The sequence below is a fragment of the Chrysemys picta genome, chromosome 15, assembly GCF_011386835.1.
Source record: "Chrysemys picta bellii isolate R12L10 chromosome 15, ASM1138683v2, whole genome shotgun sequence".
Lineage (NCBI taxonomy): Eukaryota > Metazoa > Chordata > Testudines > Emydidae > Chrysemys > Chrysemys picta.
In genome coordinates this window covers 14,311,078-14,337,142 of record NC_088805.1, presented here as the reverse complement: position 1 = coordinate 14,337,142, position 26,065 = coordinate 14,311,078, and the positions used below count along the sequence as shown (strand labels likewise).

At 46.6% G+C, this 26,065-nt stretch overlaps 2 protein-coding genes and 1 non-coding gene across 6 annotated transcripts; 1 reads left to right on the top strand and 2 right to left on the bottom strand.

Moving 5' to 3' along the window:
- Positions 1–868: 868 nt before the first annotated feature.
- LOC101948030 (uncharacterized) lies at positions 869–8,554 on the bottom strand. Its single transcript, XM_042846971.2, has 5 exons — positions 8,423–8,554; positions 6,554–6,916; positions 3,012–3,095; positions 1,795–1,946; positions 869–1,090 (listed from the first exon to the last, which is right to left on the bottom strand). Exons 1-5 carry the CDS (start codon positions 8,481–8,483, stop codon positions 971–973), a joined length of 780 nt encoding a protein of 259 aa, XP_042702905.2. The 5' UTR covers positions 8,484–8,554; the 3' UTR covers positions 869–970.
- A 4,406-nt stretch (positions 8,555–12,960) lies between these two features.
- LOC103306362 (uncharacterized) lies at positions 12,961–17,871 on the top strand. Of its 2 annotated transcripts, none has more exons than XR_010592858.1 (5): positions 12,961–13,099; positions 14,805–14,891; positions 15,648–15,773; positions 16,197–16,314; positions 16,947–17,871. It is a non-coding gene; the product is annotated as an uncharacterized LOC103306362 (transcript). The 2 variants fall into 2 exon arrangements; XR_010592859.1 differs by having other exon boundaries at positions 14,805–14,997.
- Positions 17,872–19,536: 1,665 nt separating this feature from the next.
- CHCHD10 (coiled-coil-helix-coiled-coil-helix domain containing 10) lies at positions 19,537–25,424 on the bottom strand. 3 transcript variants are annotated; one of them, XM_005288556.5, is made up of 4 exons: positions 25,262–25,424; positions 23,825–24,044; positions 20,470–20,617; positions 19,537–19,820 (listed from the first exon to the last, which is right to left on the bottom strand). In XM_005288556.5, the coding sequence occupies exons 1-4, from the start codon at positions 25,306–25,308 to the stop codon at positions 19,801–19,803; spliced, it is 435 nt and encodes a 144-aa protein (XP_005288613.1). In that variant the 5' UTR covers positions 25,309–25,424; the 3' UTR covers positions 19,537–19,800. The 3 variants fall into 3 exon arrangements, with proteins under 3 accessions (XP_005288613.1, XP_005288612.1, XP_042697514.1); XM_005288555.5 differs by having other exon boundaries at positions 23,825–24,047; positions 25,262–25,417; XM_042841580.2 differs by having other exon boundaries at positions 23,825–24,047; positions 24,479–25,385.
- Between the last annotated feature and the right edge of the window lie 641 nt (positions 25,425–26,065).

Sequence of the window (26,065 nt, the reverse complement as noted above, 5' to 3'; positions counted from 1 at the left end):
AGTCCGCAGACAATAGATTGAAACCGTGCCAGATTGTGATCTCAGTAGCACTGTGAATAACTCCACCAAAGTCAACGAAAGGCAGTTGAGTTACTCCACATTGTTAGTGTAACTGAGATCAGAACATGGGCAGGGGGGCGTCAGAGAACCGTGAGCTATGTGGAACTGTGTGTAGTGTTTGGGGATAGGGGCAGAGCCCGAGTAAAACACCAGCACTATTTCTGACCCATGGTGAGTAGAAGTTATTGAGACTGGGGTGATTTAGGAAAATAACAACTGGCTTTCTTGGGGATTTAGCTGAACTGAGCTGAAAGGCCATAGGCCAGCTGTGGAGAGAAACTCTTCTCCGAGCTGGAGAGAGACATTTCAGATCAGAAATGCAGGTATGTGAAGCTGGGCGTATCCAGCACTGTGACAGTGTGAAAGGCATCTGTCCCCGGAGCATTCCCAACTCCCTGCGCCACAGATTGATTTCCTTGGGGTCCCTAGTTTGGGTCTTTGTCATGTAGTGTTAACGTCAGTGCCACACGTTGTGACCTTGCACTCCATATGCTTTATGAAAATATCCTTATAAATGTGAATATGATGTAACTGGATTATGCTTTATGCAAAAGGTCTCTTGTAAGGTATCATTACAAAGCTTATCATCCCTGGGGGAATGGCAAAGAGGAAGATGGCAGAGTTTGGTACAATACAATCAGAGACGGGGAGGGAAGAGAGGGACCTCAGACCCTTCTCACTGCAGGGCATGGGCCTCAACAACAAAGGCCAACTGGACATTTCACAGCAATATTGTAGGGGCCTGAGGAATACTGTATTCATGTCCCATAGACGCGCTCCACTTAAAGGTCAGTTTCACCCAACCACACAACTTTCATCAGTACATTTATTACATGCCAGAGTCACACCACTGAAGAAAAGGGGTGTTTGCTGGAGACATTTGTGTTACACGCGTCGGAGGGGAATACATTCACGGTGCCTGAAGCATGGCATACACAGTGTCCATTCCTGGGTCACTGCTCCCCGCTCTGGACTCCTTCTCTGTCACTGGCTCGCCAGAGTGAGTGCTCCCCCCTGGAGAGGACACCATCTGAGAACAAGCAGAACCCCAGATCAGCACAGGGAACAGTGACATTCTCTGAGCTGGGAACCTCAGCCCAAGGCAGAAGAGGCTGAGATGAAGTGAATGAGGCAGCTCCATGTATCAGCCACAGTGAGAGCGGGGCCCGAAGGCTGGGTTGCACCACAGCCCCCACAACTGCAGCGGCTCTTCCAGTGTCTGAGCTGCAATAGCAGCCGCAGCCTCTCCACACCAGCTGCAGGGACTCCCGGGCCCCTGGATTCATGTAAACATGAACCTGTGTCACCTTCCCCTGCCCTCCAAAAACGTGGCCTTCCAGGCTGGCCTGGGCAGAGCCAGTTCAGAGATCTGTCTCATGGCGCATAGCGCTGGGTAGACACCCCCCATGGCCATCCCAGTGGATCCCCTGCTCAGTCCCTGTGTGGGGCTTAGAAGGTGCAGAGGCTTTGCACAAGCCCTCTGCACTGGGGTGAATTTCACTCCGTGACCTGGGGCAAGTCAGCTTATGCCTCAGTTTACTCATCGGTAACTATAGGAGAGGAATATCCACCTACCTCGCAGCATACGGTGAGGTTTGTAAAGCACTTAAAAAGCCGCAGATGCTACAGAAGTACAAAAAGTTACTGCTCTCATCATCTACATTAGTTATCAGAGTGACTCCGCTGGGACTGGAATGACATCTGAGCACTTTCAGCACAGAGATCAGCACTTACGCTGGACTTGCTCCACTGCAGTTTTGAATAGATCATTTCACTGCCGACGGGCTGTGTAAAGAACTCTCTCCGGACAGGGGCAGAGGTGCTGCAAATGGGATCGGACATTTCCAGAGAAACTTCTGGTTTCTTGGCCTGGATTCGGCACTTTACTAATATAAAATACAGAAGGACACATGCATATTATGGAATGATCTGGAAATATCTACTGCAGGCCTGAGGGGAAAGACTGAATTCTACCTCGGTGTCTCTATTTATAGGCTGCGTTCTGGCTTTGTAGGGTCTTTCAATATTTTTCTTCTGTTAATTTATTTTACACCAAAAGGGCCTGATCTAAAACCCCTTACAATTAAAGGGAAACTTTCCATTGACTTCAGTTGGCTCTCGATCGGGCTTTAGCAGCTGAGGGGCCATACGCTGACTCTATCCACGCTCGCAACTCCCGTTAACATCACTGGAAATTCTGCCTCTAGTGTGGAAACGTATAGATGAGACCTTGCACTGGAGATATAAAGAGTGTGGAGATTTGGTGACCTTCTCTAGCTGTTAGGTATTAGAACAGGGGTGGCCAAATGGTGGTTCGCGAGGCACATGCAGCTCTTTTGCAGTTAAAATCTGGCTCCCGGAGCCCACCATGCTCCCCATTCTCCACCTAACAGACTGGTGTGTGGGGGAGCTCAGAGCTTCTGCCCTGGGATGGGGTGGTGGGACTCGGGGCTTCAGCCCCATGGGGCATGCCTGCCAGGGCATTGAGCCTTGGCAGGTGCCTCCCAGGGTACTGAAGTCTGAAGCCCCAGCACCCTGCTGCAGGGCTGAAGCCCTGAGCCCCGGCAGGCACGCCCGGCTCTCAGGTTATGAAGATGATCGTATGCAGCTCAGAGGGTAAGTTTGGCCACCCCTGTATTAGAACATGGCTGCTTTGCACATGCACCAATCACGTCCTGTCATAATTAAGAGGTTTCTTATCTTCTCATTCTTTGCTTTGAACTTAAAGAATGTTACAGCCTTGTCAATAAAGAAGAGAAATAGCATGGAGCCATGTACGAATTTAGGAAAGACATCCTGAACTGGTCATTTCCCAGAAGATTTGCTGTACCTCACTGAGCCAACAACAGTAACTAAGATCACTTAAAACAAACCATGGCTGCAAAGTGTAAGATGATGCCTAAAGAGAGGCAGGGGAGGTTGTTTGCACTTCTTTACTCGCAACTACTTACATGTAAAATACAAGCCCAGAGCAAGGAGGAACAGAAGTAGCCCAGCAGTCAGACTGGAGATCAGCAGAACATTCTCTCGGGGGGCTATAAAGGAGAACAAATAATATTTGTGAAAAGTCAAAAAAGGAAAAGAAAACTGAATCCCTTCCATTCGCTCCTGTGCAAAGCCTCGGGCAATATTGCCCCTTCGATTAAGGATGAGAAAGGCACTCAGATATTATCGTATCAGGCCCTGAATAGACTAGAAAGACAACTCCAGTAAACATGCAGGATCGCAGCAAGTCTCCCAACCAAACCGTACGTAACATTCCTGGTATTTCAAAGGTAAAGCACAAGCCGAAAGCCCCTTACAAAAGTCCTTCTTCGTACATGTTAAAAGAGAGAAAAGACAAACCCCACAAACCCACTGTTGAAACTGTCCTTGGCAGGTCACCTTGACATAGATGCTTATCCTTTTTTGGCACTGTTCCAAGACTGAACAGAGCAAGTCCTAACCTCAAAACAATGTGATTTTCACTCCCTGTTCACATATTTACCAGCACAATCCGCTGTGAATTAGAATTACCTCATCATAAATTCAGCTTGCTACCTTCATAACTTCATCCCTTGTCCACAGATTTGTTACACGGTAAATGCAGTGAGGATTGTCTCAGGACAACCTTTGTTAGTTGGTATCACACGTTACTTCACTGTTACCTAACAGAATTGTAACACTAGCTCCATATCACCAGTAATCAGCAATACTAATCAGCCACCGATAAGTCATCTCACCAGCAGTAAACAGCCTCAGATACCCAACATTAATAGCAGACACTTAGGTCGGTATCTGTGTGAACAAGCGGCGTGTGTTTGTGGTTTTGTAGATGCTTTAAGTTTTTCCGTTGATTGATCCCCAGCTCTTTTTCTTGATAGCAATCACTGGACTTGCAAAACCCAACCTCGCTGCACTTCAAAGGGTTCCTCTTCTCAGCCAGGCACCATGAGCAATGCTATTCTACAGCCACGCTGTGTGAATACTGCAAAGCTTTGAGAAGCGTTTCCGGTTGGGCTAAAGGCACCGGCCAGGCAGTCTGTGTGGACGGGAACTCCATGCTGTTTCATTGCTAAAATGGAGATTGTTTTTGGCCCTGCCCTCTTGCCTGCCAAAAAATAGCCACTTAGCAAGCAATGGCCCATCGGCCTTGTTTACACCTGGCTGAGGCATCAGCTTACTCTTTTGTTTCCCTTCCTGCTGATGACTCTGTTTATAGCTTAAATGCAAATTAGGCAGAGCACACATTCCTTGGTTTGAGGACAGACCAGTTTGCCAGCTTCTGTTTGGGCAGGGCTGTGGTTTGGAACGTGCGTTACCACCACCCCACAAGGGCATCTTATAACTTCACAGTGTTGCCGCACATATTTTACCTGCACAATGTGGACCAGCCAATTATGAGTTTTCAAATGATACCTTATAAGACATACCTTGTACAAAGATTATTACAATCGTGTGTGGGAGCTGGACACAGGGGTACATTCTATCACAGAGAGTGACTGGTTTCTTGGGACTGAGTGTAACCTGAATATGCTGTGATTTTTGGTGGAAGCTGGGCATAATTTTGCAGGGCAAGGGGGGGCATTGCCCCCCCCCAAACTGCAAGCCTTGGACAGTTGCTGAATTTGCCCCTCCCCCCTCCCCCCACACACACGGTCCCATTGGCCTGACTGGAGCTACCCCCTCAAATATAGAAGTCAAACTATGCCTATGGGTGTAAGTGACCATTTATCATATAGTCCAGCTTGCCTGGGTGGCAAGATAGACTGGAGAGTCTAAACCTTAGACTCTAAGGGGACAGACAGTGACTCCCTGGTAAAACTGTTACAGTGATCTAGGAGTTCTCATTTGTTACTCACTTGGTGAAATCTAATTATAGAACATACCACCCGTTTGGGGTGTCTGCCCTGCTTTTGACAGTCAGCCCGGAGGTAGGCACTCACAGTCGTGAGCTGTCGTGAGCCACTCCAAACAGTGTGACAACAATATCACTGTCCCTACTTCTTCAGACACACAACTGAGTGTCTGTATTTTAAAAGTGCACTGATGCTTTTCTAAAATATCCAAAGAGGGTAAAGAGCAAAGGTTTTGCTAATATGTAAAAAACAAGCAAATCCTTTGCAGTTTTCTTGTGCAATGAATCTGAATTCTCAGTTCTTAATTGTTCTACACAATCCAGTTCCTGATGCATTAAACTATGAACATTCATCCAAAACAATTAATTTAATATAAAAATATGCTTAAAGAACAAGGGAAATGAGAGAGAGAGAAATAAGATGAACATCTTACAACAATCCACAGCAAATGCAATGTTGTAGGGATACTGCTAATGCTGTAATTATTCTTGTAGTCCTAGGGTATATCAAATATATTTGATGATAATAACGACTATACCCATCCTGAATTAATAGATCTAACAATGTAACTAGATTCCAGAAAATAGACCTTGTTCCAGTTATTAAAAAAAATACAATGCGATATTAGAAAAATCAACAGATTTCTGTAGGCCATTTGTTTTTAGACTAATATAGTTATTCTGTTATAAAAGCAACTTTAAAATTCCGTAACTGTGGACTACATTTTTATTTTTTCAATTTGATTACTATTTTATAATTGTCCATTAAAATAGTCTAAGATATTATTATAAATAACACAGATCAGGAACCCTTTTTTTTAAATAAGTTTTTTTATTATGGCAATATTCCTCAATTTTGTGTTTAGATTTAGCACTGCTAAATTAGCAGAAAATTTTTGAAAACAGAGTACGGTTCTGTATAATAGTACAGGGGAGGCAAATAATTACTCTGTCTCATAAATTCAAGGAAGGAAATACAGTAGGTATAATAACTAGAATTTATAGTATAATTTTTGCCTTAGGGATGGAAAGTATCTACTAGAAAGTCTAAAATTGCTATAAAATATGTCAATTTTGCCTTTTTCGTCAAAATTTGCAAATTCATTCACAGAAAATATATTCAAGAAGCTATGTACATATATGATTTATTTTATTTTTTTTGTAAGCAAACTGCAAATTTTTCTCCCCAATCCTCAACTACAGAGGTTATTATGGAGCCATCTCACACTATAAAATATATATGTATTTTAAATCAAGCCAATGTAATGTCACAAACTTGTCTTGGATCATATTAAGCTCAGAGTTCCAGATAGTCCACGCACGGTGTGACATATTTAGGAGAATTACAACCAACGTACAATTTCACAGCACCAGAGAGGGTGAAATGTAAGTGATATCATTGGTTTGATAAATAAGCTAATGTTCCGTGTAATGTTCAAATAAAGTGATGCAATGGAAATATTGACAAGGAAATTGTGATAGTTGAAATATAATTGCATGGTCATATGTTGAAGAACCTTTTAAACAAGTCATAAACATGCTTGCATCATAAGTCTTATTTCATAGGAAGCAAGAGAGCTAAGATTTCTCATACACACGCAACAGTGTCTGACAGAGAGAAAGAAATAGGAGAGACAGAAAAAGAGAGACACTCACCCGTGACAATGAGACAAGTCCCGTTTGTTTTTGATTTAACATGGTCTGGCACTGTGTTCACTTCGCAGTAATACAGGCCGCTGTCATTCACCCGCACCTCGGGGATGACGAGAGAGCTGGTGTTCTTTTCAAAGTCTAAATGACCCCTAAAATGGCCTTCAGTGACTGAGACAGGGACGCTGGAATTGGGACGAGTCATTCTAAAGGGAAGGATCCTCTTGGACACATTTTTATGGGTCATATTATACATCCAGATTATCTCGTAGAATGGATCGCCAACAGCAGGGGATCCATCAAAGGAACACTCAAAGGAGACGGGTTCCCCTTCAGTTACCAAGATCGGTGGAGGGTTTTCCCCAGAACCTAAAAGGGAAAAGTGTAATTAAAAGCAGGTGTCTCCGCAAACTCTGGACCTTGCTGTTTTGTAGGGAATGACTTCAATTAGTTCAACCTACTTCCATTTTATTTGCTGTTAGTGGTTTTGTGTGTGTGTGTGAATGTAGCACTGGTGACAGATTGACACCTTGGAGAATTAATTTCTCTGTTTAGCCACTGATCAGACACAGCATAGACAAGTCTCCAGTGTTACAAGCTTCCACCACATTGTCCAGCAATATGCCTCATTGCTGACCTTGACTTTAATCCCTGTGGAGTCCTTGGGGATTCATCATTGTTACATTTCTGTTACTGTGTATGATGTGATGGGGTTTTGTGTTTTTCTATCCATTGAGTTAATTGTACAATCAGATACTATTGGGAACACCACCTCCATCTGATGCTGTGTGTGCCTTCTGTTCAATAAAGTAATCTTATTTAGACTGAACATAACTTTATAGGATAGGCAATATAAATGCCCTAGGCTTTCATTCATCTCAGGGGAACTGTCAAGGATTTTGCAAATGTTCTTTCTTACATTTTTCGATAGCAATAAAATCTAGTTTGATACATAACAATGCCCCCAATTTTTAACCTGTTCCCCCAAATATTTAATGCTACGAAGATAATATTTCCTTATCAATTATATTACTCAATTTACTTTTATAATAAATTCCAAGAACTAATTATTTAATCTCATCATTATACAGAGCCCAAAAGAAAATATGACTGGAAAAAAATCTAATTAAATTCAATTAAATTGTTTCTTTGTATATAGGAAAAGGGATTTTTTTCCATTTCAAAGCAACTGGGTCCCATCTACTTTCCATGTTAATTCTCCAATATTGCAATCATGAGTTATATTTGAATGCTAAAGCATAATTACATAGACATTGTGATATATATTTTTTCATTTGAACACAGTTCAGAAGAAAACTACACCTGCTATTCATCACAAAAGCATTTTTATTCACTCATTTTTCCATCTATATAAAAGCAGGTACTCTTTTTGGTGAGTATCTCATTGCTAATCTGGATTCAGCACAGTTTGTATATCAAGTTCCATAAAAAAACAAAACCCAAAAAGAATAATTCTCCTTTGATGTACCAGAAATATTGTAATTCAAACAACGTATAAAGATTGTCCGCAAGAAAACACAGCCCTAATTAACAGAGCTAGACCTAGCCCACAAAATTCAATTCAAACCCCGATTTCAAGCCCTTTAGAGATCTGGAGGTGTTTGGATCTGGGGGTTTGGTTCGGCTCATTAGAGGAATGGGCCAGATCCATGTTTGGATTCTGAGTTTCTCCAAGTTCAGGGCAGTTCTGATCTGGGTTTGGGGTTCAGGCTCATCTTTAATATTTCATCTTTCCATTTTCCAGTCTCAGCCACCCCAACCCCAGTACTGCAGGTTTACATCTGTCTCTTCCACTGAGCAAACTTTCCAAACGCCCAAGGCAGGAGAATACCTAAGTGGTGCGACTCTGCTTACCTAGGGAAAGGAACACTTCCGGCAAGAAGGAGAGCACCAACACAGAAACGAGAAGAGCCATGTTTATCCCATGTCCTCTTGTCTCTCTCTCTATCTCCAAAGCCTCATGTTGCTCGTAGAGTCTGCAGACACCATTAATTGACAGTAGAGGCTGCAACCTGGGCGTGCGTCTGAATAGGAAAGAGAAAAAATCTCTCACCTCACCCAGGGACGTAGTCTGCAGTGTGCATACGACGAAACAGTGTGATAAGTAACCCTAATAATAACCCTGCTCTGCCCCCACGGCCTTGCAGTGAAGACAGCCTAAAGCACATGCTTCAGAGGAGACGTGTCCCACATCAATGCAACCCCAGCACATTGACCTTTTCAAGAAATAACAACAGGGGAGAGTGGATAATGGAAAGAAGATGATCAGAGAAATTAATTGCCAAACTGAAATTACCTGGATGGAAATTTCCTTGTGCTGCTTCCCCTGGAGGAGGAGAACTCTCAGTTCCCTGATGGAACCCCATATTAAAAAGGACATTTTCTGCTGGAGAGTTTCCTTCCCCCTCACACTTTGACTCTTGACTCTTCCTCACCTCACAATCCCTCATCACCACTGTCCATAATGTTCAACTTTTACACTGTCCCATCTCACCCAGCAGCCTCACCCTCACTGCCTCCCTTGGCCTCCAACCCCAGATCAGCTCACTTCTCATCCCTCAGGCCTTCCTACACCTAGGCAGCAAGTGTTGGAGTTCTGCTCTGGAGCGAGAGGGCTGGGAGTCCTTGTCCTAGGTAGCAGGCGATATTCTTATCACACTTCAAGCTGAAAGCCCCTATTTTGAATGTGAAAATCTCGTGTTACTAACATTATGAAATGTGCGGTGTTGTTGTAGCCGTGTTGGTCCCAGGATACGAGAGAGACAAGGTGGGTGAGGTAATAGCTTTTATTGGACCAACTTCTGTTGGTGAACGAAACAACTTTTGAGCTAAACAAACCTTTGTGTAGCTCAAAAGCTTGTCTCCTTCAGCAACAGAAGATGGTCCAATAAAAGCTATTACCTCACCCACCTTGTCTCTCTAACATTATGAGGAACCTCTACCGTAAATGAGAGTGATGCAGAGGGCAGAGGAGTCTGATGGACTGAAACGAGGGGGAGAAAGTGGGATGGGGGAGAGGAGCTGGAACTGGCAGCAGCACCCCGATATGACTCATTTACATTTTCTTGATCGCCTCAGGGCAGCGGGATGGTGAAGATGAGGCCACTATAGGCAAGTGCAGCTGTGGTGGCAGTGTCCATCGGTGAACCAGGCCACACCGACTGAGTGTGCAGGGTTGGATGGGAGATGAGGGGTCATGGATGGCAGTGAGTTTAATGGGGACAGAGCAGCCATTCCTGATTGAGCAGAAGGGGGTGAAGAATGGTAGGGGGGACTAGGGATGAGGCAGTCAATTCACAGAAGAGGAAGTGAATCAAAGTTAGATAATGAATTCATTACTTAGAGAGACAAATAAAAATGGCAGTTAAATCAGTTAATGAATCGATAATTAATTATCAGGTAGACAATTAAAGCTGCTGAATAAGCGTGATGGGCCAACTAGCAGGGCAATGGGTGGGCAATAGGGAAGGTGGCCGGATGGGCGGCAGGCAGTGCTACAGGAGGATCTGTGGCCAGTCACCAAGGAGCAGTTCAGCCAGCTGAGGCGAGACATCAGCAGCCGTCTGTGGAAGTAGAAAAGGCTGCTGAGGTCTCCTCCCCAGCACTGCCGGTGAGACGGGCTGGACTCCCCAGGGCAGGGGACAGGCCGGAGAGGGGAGAGCCATGCAAGGAGACAAATGACTGGAATTCGAGCATGACGCTGGCACAAGCAGCCCTGCTCTTACCAAAACTGCCATGGGATGGGGTCTTTAATACACGGTGCTCAGAACCTCGATTTGACATCTCATCTGAAATACAGCACCTGTCCCAGCTCAGTGTTTGCTGATGCCACGCTGGGTCCTTGCATTCAGTGCTGACTGACTGGGACCCATGTCACTTTTTGAGTCCCCAATACCCCTTCCTTGAAGCCCCTTGAGTTTCCCCTGGGGAGCAAGGCTTAATTTGTCATGAAAGAGGTGGCAGGGCTCCAGCAAATTTTTTTACATTCATAACTGACGCAGCAAGCCCAGAGGCGCCGGAGCAATGAACTGCCGAGCCCAGAGGCAATGGGGCTATGAACTGCCGAGCCCAGAGGTGCCGGGGTTATGAACTGCTGAGCCCAGAGGCGCCGGGGCTATGAGCTGCCAGGCCCAGAGGTGCCGGGGCTATGAGCTGCCAGGCCCAGAGGTGCCGGGACTGAGGCCTGGCAAGACCTGGCACAAATTAATCACTGTTTGGGGGTCTCCAAGCCAAGGACTGAGCAGAACCGACCCTGCCAACCGGCTCACAGCACAAGGTGCTATGTCTGCGAGTCGTGTGTTTCACCATAAACAAATAAATACTCCCCTCAAGTGGTGGCTCAGTGGTATTTACATCTTTGCATCTGGAAGGAAACCATTGAGATCAGTGAAAGTGGGGTCATCTCTGAAACAGTAACACAGAGGTGGTTGGAGTGCTAGTCGTTGGGAATGGGTCTGCTTTATGGGGAGGGGTGAACTGGGTGTTAATGTTGAGGCTGATGTCAGAGTTGTTGAGGTACCTTTAGCTGGTGATTTCCTTAGCTTAGTTTGAGGTGGGGATTGTTCTGTGAATGACTTCAATTACCCCTCTTCTCTTAAATTGTGCTTAGCAACTGTAACCATCAACCAACCAGATCCTTTGTTTCTGGATAATATCATAAGCTACGTAGCTCTGTGGTATCAGAACAGACCTGGGTCTAACCCATGCTGGCCCTATGTTGTAAACATGCTACCCACCAGTGAGGCCTGGGACTCCCCTGAGAGGATTCTGGGCAGATTTGATGCCTCCATCAGCTCTGCCCCCCTCTTCCCAGCTAAAGCTGAGGATGAGAGAGTTTAGCCATAACATGAGAGTTTGCACCTTATTTCCCAAGACACACCAATCCAGCCCCCCACACACACGCACACTCTCAGCCATATAAGGCAACCTTGTCAGCTACACACTTAGGTCTATAGCCATGAATACACAGCAGAGGCTGTGTGGAGATGACGCCACTAAAAGGCCCCAAGGGACCAAAATATAAATACCTCACTGTTTGCCTGGCAACCATCGCTATGGGGACAGTTTGCAGCAGAAAGTGTTGCATTTAGGGTTATATCCCAGCTCAGAGTTCTTCCAGTGTTTTGTGTTACCATGGAAACAGTCCCAAAGCCAGGACGAGGCATTGGGCCCCTTGCTGGGAGAAGAAGAGCCCGCCACTGTAAATAAATGGATTGATAGAAGTAGGAAAGGCCTGAAGGGGAGTCAGCATGAACCAGAACACCATTCAAATTGGCATTCCCCAGCGCCTCCAGGCCAATCCCAGCTCCCCCACTGACTCACTGGGTGGCCTGGGGCGTGAGTCTCAGTCCCTGTTCTGTAAAATGGGGATAAATGAGGCTTTGCCCATGGTGGTTGCAAAGCAACATGTATTCCCTGCTGTTTGTAAATGGCTCAGAAGAGGTGCTGTGCACTAGGAATGATCACCATTCAAATGGAGGGAAGGAGGGCTTTGAACCTGAGGCACAAAGTACAGCAGTGGCTAGAAATGCGGCCCTGTGATCATCTTGCTTTGCCAGCTTTCCCCACACCCATCATATTGAACGTGCTCTGTTTACAGTACAGTTATCTCCATGGGACAGATGGGGAGGCTGAGGTACAGAGTGACTTACCCAAGTCACCCAGCACAAGAGCTGGGAATAGAACCCACAGCTGCTGTGTCCCTATTCAGCCCGCTATCTCCTGGACACCACAGCCCCTCTGGCCAAGCCTGGCCTGGCTGCCAGGCCAGACGCTCGGCCCTGTCTCTGGAGCCGCAGCGATTGCTATTACTCTGCCAGTTCTCAGCACCAGCAATTGAGACTGTGGAGTCAGGACTGTGCTGGGGATTCGCTGATGCAGCAGACAGCCGAGACCAGAGACGCCCTTGTGCAGTCAGCCTGGCTCTGCAGTGCGGACGGCTTTCAGTGGTGGTTGGTTCAGCTGGGCCGGGGCGAGCTGGAAGACATGCAGGGAGAACACAGCGCAGCACCGGGGTTGCTGAGGCCCTGAAAAAAGATGGGCAAGGAATCCTCTGAACCCAAAGCAGAGGCCCCCGGGATTGTTATTTGGTGGCAATGAGACAGTGGCATCAAGATGGTCTGGAACAATACGATGCCTTGATGGGCTGGGCAGCCCTCCCAGATGCCTCTGCCTGCTTCAGCACAGCCCCTGCCCCTAGCCCCTGTCAGAGCTTCGCTGAGAAGCTTTGGAATCTGCAGGAGTTATTTCCCCGTTGCTGGGAAATCGGGTTGTTGAAACCAATAAGAGCATTAACAAGGGAAATGCTCACCCCTCCCCCAGGCTCTCGGCGGGCTAATTATGCCAGTCTTAATAACAGCCTTTTGTCACCCAGGCTGCCTGCAAGTCTGCCCCAAAACACAAGGCAGTCGGAGCACCGTCCGCAAAGTCCTCTGGCTTGGGGGAGAGGGGCAGTCCCGAGGAAGGGGGCTGCTGAGGAGGTTTGGGCCCAGGAGAGTGGAAGCACCATGTTCGTTATGGTGAGACATGGAGGTAAGTGGGGGAAGCTCAGACTTTGCCCTCTAGACCCAGCTTCTCCGAATCAGCTGGTTTCTCTGATCGTGAAACCTGACAGCATACTTTGTGTTCCTCTTCTTGCCACCGTCCAGTGATCCTATCCGTTTACCTTAAGTCAGTGTCCTGGGCAGGTGTATTTGGGGAGACAGTGTTGTCTAGCGGCTAGGGAACAGTGCAGGGAGTCAGGAGACCACTGACTCACTGTGTGAGTGCTCTGTGACTCAGTTTCCCCATCTGTAAAACCGGTATTTCACATCCTTTGTAAAGAGCTTTGAGACTGAGGGATTAAAAAAACTTAAATCAGAGCTAAGCATTATCTGGTATTATTTGCAGACAGACCTCAGACTTTACTCCATCTTTCCAAGGGAGGATGGTCACTGCAGACTTTTACTGTTCTGTGGTTTCAGGGCCATACAGCATAATGAAACAATTTGAGAAAAGACACCAGATGAAAACCAAGTTCCCGTGTTTTCCAGCTGCCCCTGCTCCACAGAGGGGTCTGTGCTTCTCTGAAGTGCAGCTCCTGCATCCTCAGCAAAGTGACTGTGTAGAAATGGCATCTCTGTTCCCTGTGTGTCTGCAGAGTCATCTCTGATCACATCAGTGACTATAGCTTTTATATTCATTCGTACTCCATGTCCCCTTCCTGCCGAGTCTCACCTGCCTGCTGGGCGACAGTGGCAGCTTTGGGCCCCTGGCAAAACAGGGGCTGGGGGCAGCTTGTATCACTGAAGCCCAACTCCCAGCTCACTTGCTCCAAGTGGACTTGCTGTGACCCCGGGCCCACAGCCTGGGCACCAGTAGCAGAGTGAAGGTAGCCCACTGACTGAAGGGCTGTTTAGCTGCAGAAACGGCTCCCCTGAGAAAATGATAGTTTGTTGATTTGCTTTGTAGGAGTAACCTTTTGAGCACTCTTAAAATGAAGGACTGACAGCTCAGGCGAGGCCCAGCAATAGCATTAGTGGGCACCGTGGAGGCCTTACCCAAACTCAGCTAATGGCCCTCAATCGCAACCTTACAAACTCTGCTATCCCAGCTCTGAGCCCTCAAACATCTCTTTGAAAGCACTGCAGTCCTGACCTGCAGCTCCCCCTGCTAGCCTATCTCTGGACCCCTGCCCCCAGTCTGGTGCTGCACGTCCATACTGGCCTGCACCACCCCTTGCTGTTCATGTCCCGGGCCTCTCCAATCTCGCTGAATTAGCAAGTTTGTTAGGCAAATATCCCCTGGTGACTAAGCTGAGACTCCCAAACTCAAGTCACATGTGACATTCACGGGTTTGCAGAGGGGAAAGCGAAGAGCCCGATCACACCCTAAGTTTCCTATTTCTTCTATTTTATGAGACCAAGTTTAAAAAACCAAACTGAACCCACAGGCATCTTATGAAGCAGTGAGACGTATTCCTAAACCACCAGAAGACTCTGGGTGCCTCCTGGTCCGGTTTGATTGTGGTTCTAAGGACCAGGGAAGGAGAAGCACAGGTCTGCAGCACCCCAGGTCTGGCTGTGACACATCCCCTTCTGCAGTAAAACTTCCCCTCCCTTTTCTGTCTGCCACATTCGCTGACATGAGCAGATAATGTCTGTCTCTTCACTGGTTCAGCTCATTGGGTTGTGCAGCCCTTAAACTTGGGGAAAATCTCTGTCTCCTCCTGTGCTAATTCCCTTTCCCTGCTTCACAGCTGACTGCCAAGAGATTGTGAACGTGCACTGCCGGGTCCTGAGTCTCACCGCGCATCTGAAGAAGAAATGCCAGTGCAGGCCAGAAGGTACTGTCTCTCCATCCCCCTCTTAACAGGAGTGAAGGCCACCTGCCTGATGGACGGACACAGATGGTCTTAGAGTATCAGACATGATGAGGGAGCTGGCGGAAAGGTGAAAAATGGGTTAAACTGGGATTAAGGGGGTCAGACTGAATCGCAAAAAAGAGGGGGTGGAGCAGATGACATATTTCTCTGTCCTGTCTCATAAAGGGTCATAAACTTTGTGATCGGTGTAACATACTAAAGATAATACACTGGAAAATACATTTATAGAGCTCCTTGGGATCCCAAAGTCCTTTACTAAGCAATAGACAAACTAGACAGACTGTAATGGTTTGCTGGGTGTTTTAGTGACCTAAAAATAGTGATGTTACAAAACATGGGGGCATAACCACCGCATACCAGAGGAGGCAAGTGAATTTCATGTCTCTGTAACCAGGTCACTTGTCAAGGTTGAGTCTCTCCCTGGCTGTGCCAAATGGGAGTAGCTCCACACCGGTCCTGGACAGTGCAGATGCAGCCAAGGGCTGCACTGGACACTCAGGAAAGTTAATCCAAATGAACTAAAGCTGAGAATTTAAACTGGATTAGGTAAACTGCATTAGATGTTTGTGTGGACACACTTATTCAGAATTAAAGTGACCTTAATTTGGTTTAAGTCACTTTCCTGAGTCACCCTGTGTAGATAAACCAGCCCTAACTCTGTAGGAATTGTAGAATTATGGGTACATAGGAACTTCTTAATCCAATCTCTCTCTCCAGATTGCATTGATCTTCTAGATGAATCAGGGACCCTGATGAACCTGAGCGAAGTGGAAAGTCCTGCATCTGAGCTGGCCAGTAAATATCTACAGGAGAGACAGTGCTACATCCTCATCAGAGTCATTCGTAAGTTTCTTGCCAAGTCCTTCTGTGGACTGAGAATGCTACTGTGCTCCCTCCAGGGCAACGTCCCCCATTATAGGAAAGGATCCCCACTCCTTCCTTCTCTGGGATTTTGTTTGTTCTAAACAAAGGTACATGAACGAAGTTAGTGGGCTATCCATCCTACTGTATAGAAATGAATGAAAAGCACACGAGAGCAAAGGTACAAGCAAACAAAGGAAATTATCAGCATCCATTGCAAATGGACACTGCAAAATAATGTATGGATGTAGGTAGGTGGATAGATAGAAACCATGCGGCAACTGTATCCTGACAAACTCCTGACACCAAGTGCCATGCTAGCATGAAACAATTACTTTTTCTTGAAGTGACTTGGCAGAACTACCCAAGCTAAAGCAGGTCTGATGGCCCAGTAATTTTTTCCAGGCTATGAAATGAAGGAGCATGGTTCTGCTAATTCTGTTGGCAGGAGGAGAAGGCTCAGAATCAACTTACTACGAATCTCTACTGGAGAACCTGGGAAAACACCACCCTGAGCTGGCAGGTGAGAGCTGGGCTCCCAGTACATCAAATCACCATAGGGAGACCAATGATATAGATGTGTAACATCAAACATTGTCAGTCAAATCCCTGCCCCATGCACCCTCATGAGCCCCTGTATTTCATACCCCTTGTGCAGAATTTGGCCTGAGGTTTGATTGTGACTTTTCCCAGAACTGACTTGGCCAAAAAGTGTTGTTGCTCTGGCTAAAGGAACAAAAGATCCAAGGAACATATATGAAAAAAGCAACAAAACTAACAAAAAGCCAAAATGTGTATGTTTAGCTTAAGCCAGAAAGTATTTCCCATCATACTAGGCATGCAGTTTTCCCATCTTCAGAGTTCTGCAAACATTGTCTTACTAATCCTCATTACATCCAGGGTTGGTGGGTAAGTTACCAACCCCATTTCCTGCATGGGACAACAGAGGCAGAGGGATGAAGTGTTTTACATTAGGATAAAGAGAGACGAATGGTCAGAGCAGGGATTAGAAAACACAGGAGTTCCTGTCTCCTAATCCTGGGCTCAGGCCACTAGACTTCATCACTCTTTCTATTGCCATATAAACAAAGGAAGGAAACAGTTTCTTGCTAGGATTCTGCCAGCTAACAGCGGGTTTCTGGGTTTGTTTCCCAGAGCGGCTGCAGAAGTTATCAGCACACCCTCAGCTGAAGGACAACACAAGGAGGAGTTCCATGCAGAGAAAGTGTCGCCCACTTAAGGAACCACTCCTGGGCTCCCCAGCCAAAGTCAGAAGCACACAGCAGAGTAAGAAAGGCTCTGCTCTCTCCAGCAGGCCCACCTAGGTAGGGTATCATCCCTTGCGGGAAACAAGGCCTCCAGCAGTTTGGAAGCATCTTCCAGAGACCCCACACAGGGTCAAAGACAGCCAGCCAGGTGTAGTCAAACTGTAGGGCAGGATGCAAAAGGTCACTGCTTTATAAGCAGCACACTGCATCCTCCTCACAGCCAGACTGAGCCATAATCAGAGACCCCCCTGGAACCTTTTTAAATGGAAGGCTAGTTAGGCTCATGCCACCCTCTGAAAGAGTTTAGACCTATCAGGGGTAACAGACTATTGTAGTATAGACTTACTTTTGGTACTAGTGCCTGCCACACAGAGCAGGTCTCTTCTGCAAGAAGATGCCCCATCTATAGTTAGTCAGTCACAACCCAACCCAAGTTAGTTAGTTCCCAATGAAGTGTACAATGGGAACACCTTCTAACAACCCCTACTAGAACTAGGGGAACTTTGTGATGCATCAGTGTTCTCAAGCCTACTTGCTGCAAGCCCTTTCTCCTGCACTGTAAATTCATCTCCCCTCCGCACGCTAAGGGCAACTGGGACATTTAAAAAACTATTGACATTAGTGAGAGATAAATGTGTATTACTTTATTCCTGTTCCCACCACCCTAGGTATGGGAGAGCAAAGTGGAGTGTATTCTGTCTGCTTCATCAAAAGCATTATTTACATTCCAATGAGAGGCTCTTTATGCCTGATCATGCATAATCCAGAAAAAAAAAAAAAAAAAAAAAAAAAAAAAAAAAAAAAAAAAAACACTCAGCTTGACTTTCAATTGTAGGTTGAGTTTGTAGGGCTGGCTATCAAAGAGAAAATATAGTCTTGGAGACTGAGCAAGTCTGATATGGAATCTTTGCAAGGCAGCCAGCCAGGAATCCCCGTGTCTTTCACAGTAACTGCTCTGGAAGTGGCCTTTCTGAAAGCTCAGTTCCAATGTCTCCCTGCCTCCATCCAAACAGGTTCTTGTTGTACAGTCGGTTTTTTTGACTGATACGGGAAAATGGCTCCTGGAGGAATATTTTATGAACCAGACTAGAATGTAATTCATAAAATACTGAATACATAGAATAAAAACAGTAGTTTAAAGGATTGTGGGAAATGCAGTTTTGTTCAGCGGGGAACTGGGTTTCTTTCACAGATGCTTTAGCAGATGTGCAAACACTGGTCCAATTTTGATCTCATTTTCACTATATGTTTGGAGTAGCTCTGACTCATTAGTTATTCCAGGTTTATATTGGTGTTCCCGAAATCAGAAACTCACCCTTTATTCACAAAGCAGCAAGACTTCAGAGTGTCCTTTGCACTTAGATTTTCCTTAGCAGTCTCTCCCAGGACACTGCACAGGGCAGTCTGACTGCAAGCCATGCATCGTTCAGGAGACAATAACCACTGCCAAAAAGTTAAGGTCATGAAGTTTGGGGGGGGGGGGGGGGGAAAGAGGGGAGAAAGAAGAGGCTTACATTACACGACTGGGGTATATCCACCGTTTTGTTAGTTTTAGAGGATAAATACAGCTTCCCCGTTTTGCTAAACAGCAAAGAGTAACAGAACTGCACCAGCATAGATTGTTTCCAGCCACTGTCTGCCTTACAAATCCATACAAGGAATAAGATTCAGACAATACTGTCCGGTGTTCAGCAGCAGCTAGAAAGCTATGACAACTAAAATAACCAAGAGTTAAGAGATTTTATCCATCTGTAAAGAAAATCAACATTAGTATGCAAAGCATTCTTTTGCTGGTCACACAGCAGCTACATTCCTTCCAGCTGAAGCCTGCTGACTGTTAGTGTCAGTTTCACTTGTGCCAAGGTAATCGGAGTTGCTCCACAGTCCATAAAACTGAAAATGTTGGCTTTCTGCAGAGCCAGGTCTGTGTGGAGTGTCAAATGCATTTCAATTACTGACTAGTTGTACCTGATTTTGTTAGGTGAAGCCTTGCAGCTCCTAGTCCAATGTTAAAGCTGCATGTGGCACCAGTGAACTTAACCTGATGCTAATGACTTTCAGCATATTACTTAACCCACTAAGACCCAAAATAAGATCAGCCAGCTGTGTTCTTAGTCAGCCAATTGACCAGGTCACATTTTTCCTTCCACGCCTCTGTCCCCGTCATGTCCATGAGCGGAGAGGATATTGAGATTTACAAGAATCCTAGTCAATGAAGCACTTGCAGGGCAGTGCTCTTAAAAATTATCTCTGCTCTGGCCTTCTGAGCAGATAAAAGTAATACAGCAGGGGGTCGTATACGTGTCCTGTGAGAGGAAATCCAGGCCTGGCCTTGTTTGGTTTTGCTGAGTCATCCAGCTACATGGATTTTAGTTATTCCGCTCCCCTTGTTTGGGGAGGAGATGAAAACACATTCAGAGATTAGAATGACATCCTGCAGTTTAATCTACAGTAAGAAACAACATACAAACTATTCATAGATTAAAATAAACCATCTCCTTTTATTACATATTTCACTATAGCAAATCAAACGAGATCTGGATTCTAAAAGCCCAATCAAATTCCAACCATTGTTCTTTCCTGGCAATTATAGAAGCATGTTAGCACTAAGTGGTTCTTTCCGCTGGTCGGACTATCATTCCCTTCACCTGGTTACTTTGGTCACTAGCTATTCCTTCTAGTCTCTTCCGTTCTTGTCTGTACTCCAGGCTCCTGTTTCCCTGTGTTAGCGCTGAATGTCTTCACAAGAGGGAGGAGACACCTACAATAGGAGAGGTTGGAGAAGCTCAAGTTCAACATTAGGCAGAAAGGATCCTCATATGTCAAATGCCTGAGTGAGGTGAATGCCCCATGATTAGCCAGAACGTACAAACAGGGGTACCAGTTCAACCAAGCACAAAAGGGGGTTTTGTCTACTCATCACTTCATTTATTTAGCATGTTGCTCCAGGAGAAGGGAACCCTTCTCCCCCAGCAAATGGGCAAGAAACAAGGGAACTGGCTGGCAGTGCTCTGGGAAAGGAGTAGGCTCCCCAAAGGAACATGGCAATAGAGCATCCAACCCCTAAAAAGGGATCTCCAAGCCCACTATTGGGAACACCATTTTCATTCTGCTAAGACATGGACCAAAGTGTCCCTCTTCCCCTTTCCATGATTCCTGAGCATCTTTATGGAGAGGACTACATTACTGAAATGGCAGAGATGAGAGACTTTGGAGTTACTTCAAAGACAAGGACAGCGACCTCTTCCACATTTAGAGGGTTTGGTTTCTTTAGGAGGAACTATTAACAAGCTGCTGTTCGAAAGCTCAGAGCCCTACCACACTACTCTTTCAAACATTAGCTCATCAGTCCCAGACTTCATAGCTGCCCATCTCTGCACCCTGCAGCAAAACCAAGCAAAAAAACTCACCATTATTATATTTGCACTGCTTCAGTGCCTCGCTGAAACCTTCACACAAGGTCAAGTCACTCTGATTGGTAGCACAGTCCAAGAACTGCTTCATCTCATAGTGGCAAGGTCCATACTGTGGCTGCTGGAACGCAGGCTGCCTGGGCTCCTACGGACACCCCAAGAAGAAAAAAACATCCCAGTTTAGGGAGAAACTCTGGGACAGAAGGAGATGAATACAATGATCTATCATGTCTAGATTTTTCTGTTTACTTGCCAGTCAGGGCAAATGTGTGAATAAACTGAGCTCATATCCCATCATCTTGAATTGTTTTCAAAATAATTACAGTCCCAAATTCTCAGTGCATAATCAAATAGAAGGGAGGGCCATAACTGAGAAATAAAAACCTTTCCTAGACACCAATAGTCTCACGTTAGCAAAAGCAGCATTCCAAATGAAAGGATTTTCCCCCATTCAGAGAGGTAATGGAAGCTTCCATCACGCTACTCAAGTTGTTCGGATGTATACACTTAGAAGGACTATGTTGTAATAATTCAGCCTGCAAATTTGCCCTGATTGTGAGCTCAGCTGTGAGAAGTGAGTGAAACTTCATCACATCACAACAAATGCTGATTGGAAAAGGTGTAAAGGACAGACTAACTAGTCCAAACAAACAAACAAACAAAAAAAAGCCCCACAACTATAATTTAAGGACTGTGTTAAGATCATGCCTAGTAACAAGAAAAATGCACCAAAATTGGTGTCAGATATTAGGCCTAATTGGTTGACAGAATAACTTGGGAATGGGCTATTCCACCCATCACTCCCTTTTGGGGTCCTCAAAGAAAGATACTTTGGGGAGGAAAAATTGGCTACTGGAGCAAGCTTCACCATCAGGGCTGCCACCCCTACCATCTCCGGAGACTCCAGGCCGCCTCATCCTGATCCTGAGAGAGGTCCTGACCTGACCAGGCCACAGAGTGGGACCCAGATGACATCTGGGATATGAGACTTGGCCTCAGCACCACCACTTGGTACTCTTTTCCTTCCCTATCTTCTCTCTTTTTTCCCTTCTGTCTAATAAGCATCTGGCGTATCTGGCCATGACTGCATATCTGGCAACAATGCTATAAGCCAGTAACCAGAAAGAGGCAGCTAAAAGTAATACCCCAAGCAGCTCAATGCCAGTACAAGTTTGCCAGGTCTCAGTGCTGATAGAACCGTGTGCTGTGCCTGTGTTTTTCCAGCATCCAGGTTGCAAATAAGAGAGTCAAAACTAGAGACCAAAGCTCTATTGTCTCTCTTTGCGGTTCTCTCCCTCTTGTGTTCATCTTGTTTTGTCTCAAAAGAAGCAGGATTAGACTTAAACAGCAACAGCTCCAAACCACCTCAACTAACTTATTCTCTTCTCCCCAGAAAGGACAGTTATTTTTGATACAATCTAAGAGACTGTCGGACAAGAGGGGAGGAGAAATCCTGCTAAAAACTTTCCAGCTAAAAGGGAAAAAGAAGGCCTTAAAACTTTACATTTCAAATGCTGTAATGGTCTTTCATTCTTTTCTGAATCTTTTAATAAAAAGTTAAAGGATTTTTAATGGTGCATTTGCCATGATACTAAGCAGGCGGAGGTCTCTGTATGCCAAACCCCAGACCTTGTTTAAAAAGGTTTACTGTTGGGCAGTGACTGGGCTAGGTTAACACCTTTGACTCTTTGGGACCATACATCCATGTAAATTACTAGAACAGCGACCAACATTCAGCCAAACAAACCACATTTTATGTTGAGTTCCAGTGAGCTCCTGTTTTGATACTTTGTTCCTTCAGGACAGGTGGAAATTGGAGGTTTCTGGACTTTAACTGGCTATGTAGACTGCACCACTAGATACCAAGGCAGGGATTCTGATCTGTTTTCACAGTGGCTAGTACAATTGGACCACAATCCCCATTTACAATACTCAGGTGCTACCACAACAGAAATACAGACTGCCTTATGTCCCATTTAAAGAAATATTCGAGAGGGCAGTGATGAGAAGCAGGGAGGCAGAATGACTGGGAAGGCAACATCTCCAGTCTGTACTGGGGGCCTTTTAAGAAACAGCTCCACATCGAGCAAGTAACCTTGACTACAAGAGTCCAGAGCTTTGCAGAAAAAGCCTTTCTAAAGGAGATTCTAGGGTTTCTTGTACAGGCCACAGCCTGCCTTCCCAGCACCTAGAGATCTAGCTAATCCTCAGGGCAGGCTCTGTTTTATGTAATAGTTACTCCACAGGTTGCACTTTGCTAATAATTTTTACTTTCGGATGCCCCACCAGGCGATGGGAATTGCACAACATCTCTCCAAGGGGACAGGTGGATCCCAACACTGCTTCCAGGCAGAAAGGAAACAAGACTCACTGCTCTGCATCTCCAAAAGCTCTTTACGGACCTCAATCTTCGACAGCCCAGTAAAACTGGTCAGGATTAGTCTCCCTTTACACAGAGGAAGTGAAGCAGAGCAATTCAGCAACTCCAGTGCCAAAGAGTAACCATCATCAGGGGCAGGATTAGAACTAGCGAGTTCCTGCCTTCCAGTCCCAGGACCAGTTCAAACAAATGGGGGCCCAGAAAAGTCATCTAATTGCCCTTCCTTTTAAGCAGCAAGGCCCAAGGCTAGTGTGCTCTGCCCCAACTGGCTAGAAGGTCAATCTCACAAGTGCAGGGCTGGAGACCAGAGAACATGTCTGGCACTTTGAGAGTTTGGGATGACAGTTCAGGTAACAGGGACTGGAGGTTTCCTATTAAACATGAAAAAGGGGGAGGCAGGGAAGAGACACGTTTTGTGCCCCAGTCAGGACCAGTGTTAGTTTCTCCAGCTAGGAAAGATGAAGGCAGGTTAATGTCAACTGATTTATTTTAATCTAACTCCTAAAGCCAAGGTAGGCTTTCAGAAATTAAGTTCAGCTAGTTTCAAAATACCTATACCCATTGATTTTTAATAGATAAAAATGACAGGTTTTTTTTTTTTTCTTGTAATAAAGGCATCTTATTAAGTTTAAAGCCAAACTGACCAGCAAAGTTCAATAAATCGATGTTCCAAATCCAGAGAGAGAATATACATGTGGCTGTTTCCTCTACCGACTAGCATCAGGTTCTGTTCTCTTGTCCCCACTTAAATCTCAGGTTTAGTCTGACCAAACTGGTTCTAGGCACCAACACACCCCTATACACAAGGCACCTCAGAGGCTCCTTAGTAATAGCAGGACTTAAAGTGGATATTGTTTTTGTGATCCTGGAGTGTAGGAAGGCCCTCTAGGACCCCTGACAACCAGCCCTGCTTCCTGGACTCCAGGAACCTCTGAAGAATAGTTTCTTGGTGAAACCATGGAGCTGCATTACCTGGATAGTACTGGCTGGTTTCGCTGGCTCAGTGCTGCTACCGCCACTGAATGCCCCAGTGAGAGCACTGCCAACCACATGGCCCACTGCAGATCCAACAGCAACCCCGGCAGCAGTGGTAGCCATCTGGGCCATCAGGCCAGGCTGCTGGGGCTGACCTGGGGCTGCAACAGCTGAAGGTGGAGGATGAGCTGGTGGGTGAGCATGAGCTGGGGCTGCACTGCTGAGCACAAGGGAAATGAACAAGGGGAGGAGAAAGAGTTTAGTGAAATTTGTAAAGGAAGGAGCTTACATTAGACATAACTATCATAGGAATATCATACCCCAGCAGCTCACTTGCTTGTGGTCCCAGGTAGATATATGCCAAGGGGGGGTAAGAGGGAGAATACACTGTGGGGTACTTTTCTGAGACTGATTTGCATCCAGTTTAGCAGCAAGTGAAACAAAAAGGACCCCATGCCGCTGCTCAGTTTTCACACAAGTCATCTCAATAGCTTTGTGGTTACAAATCTGGCACTGCCACCCCAGAAACAGATCTTATTTACTTCCTCCCATGCGTCTGTGGGCACAAACTCAGGAATTTATTCCACCTTCTAAACACACACCCACTTGCAGGCAAATATGTCAAGATGACACCACCATGGCTAAAGTCACCTTGAGACACCCATCCCTGTCAGCTAGCCAAGGGCATTGGTAGGAATACAGCTGGCATTGTACTTTCACAGCTGGTTAGTAACTAGTTGTGGAGCAGGGTCAGGATCCCAGAGGGTGAGGTTGGTCTTTCCAGCCACAGGAGGAAGTGCAGCATTTATAGTTGGTGTGATTATGGGGGAGGAGCAGGTGAACAGACAGACCAAAGGTGACCCCACAGCTGACTTGATGAGTGACTATGTGAGGCCCTCCTTGGGGTGATCACCAGGGCAAAGGACAGCCCAGGCTGGAAACAACGGTACCGCTAGCCCATTAAGGGGCAGGGATTATACATTACCAGTCGGGAGAGATTCACCACTTCACCGTGAATGGTCCCTTACAACGTGCGCTAAGGATTTGTGCTAAACCAGCTGTTTGACCTTGTATGGTGCTGGGAGGCTCAGCGCACCTGTCCCAGGCCCGAGGAAGAGCTGGGTGCGTGGCCAATGCCACCTCCCCCACCTTGTCACTCCGGAGAGAGGCGCTGCTTAAACACAGGGCATGTTAGGAGCCGGCCTTGCGGCGCAGGGCCTCCCGCAGGGACAGGGCTGGCACCAGCGCTAGCTAATGCCCGCACCTTTCGCCGGGGGGTCACAAAGGAGCCCGGAGCCCCGGGAGCAGGGCCTGGGCTGGAGCCCACTCGCGCTCTGGAGCAAGGCCAGGGACTCACGCGGACTGTCACTCCCGGGCAGCCCCTGGAGCTCAGGACCCTGCACCCGCCATAGGGTCACCCTGCCCCAGCCCCACCTGACTGCAGCCGGCCGGGCCGCCGCGCTTCTGCTCCCCCTGGGCATCCTCAGGCCGCCTCCGTCCCGAGTCTCCTTGAGCACAGGCGCCGCGCAGCCGGTTTAAAGGGCTGGCGAGGGAACCCACGTGGCCAGGCTCGCCCACTACTGAGCATGCGCCCCGTGAATCGCGCATGCTCAGTGACAGCACGTGAAGCCGCTGCCCAGACTAGGCCTGCCATCGCTTTGGTCTCTGCGCAGGCGCCCTCCCTCCACGTGGCCCCAGGCCAGAAGCTGGCTGTCCTAGAGCCACACATTTGACCTTCAGCTGCTTTCCAGAGAGTGCTGGCGGGAGCCAGGCAGGGACGGGCCTTGTGGTCAGTGCAGGATAATGCCCAATGAAGGCACCTTGGCCTAAAACTCCAATGCCACTGGGAAGAGTCATTCCCACTAGATCAGTCTGTGTGTCCATGAGCTCTCAACCCTGCCACAGCATAGCATCAGCCAGGGTCATCCTGACCAGTCTCCCTGGCCTTCTGGTTAATTGGGGGAGGAATCCTGTACAATTGTTTTTGAGATAACTTGAGGTCATGAGTGGAAAAGGCTGAAAACCACTGGTCTGTCTGTCCCTGCATTTCTAAAGCCCCCACCATGGTATAGATATGAAGAGCTGTAGATGAGTGATACAGAGTGCCCCTTGGTATATTTCTCACATGGCCTGCGACTGTATGGCTTGGGCTGTGAGCCCATCACACCCCAGCAATTTAGTAGAGTTGGTTCTAGGGGCTTCTTGGACAGGGCACCTCCAAGGGACGTCCAGTGATAG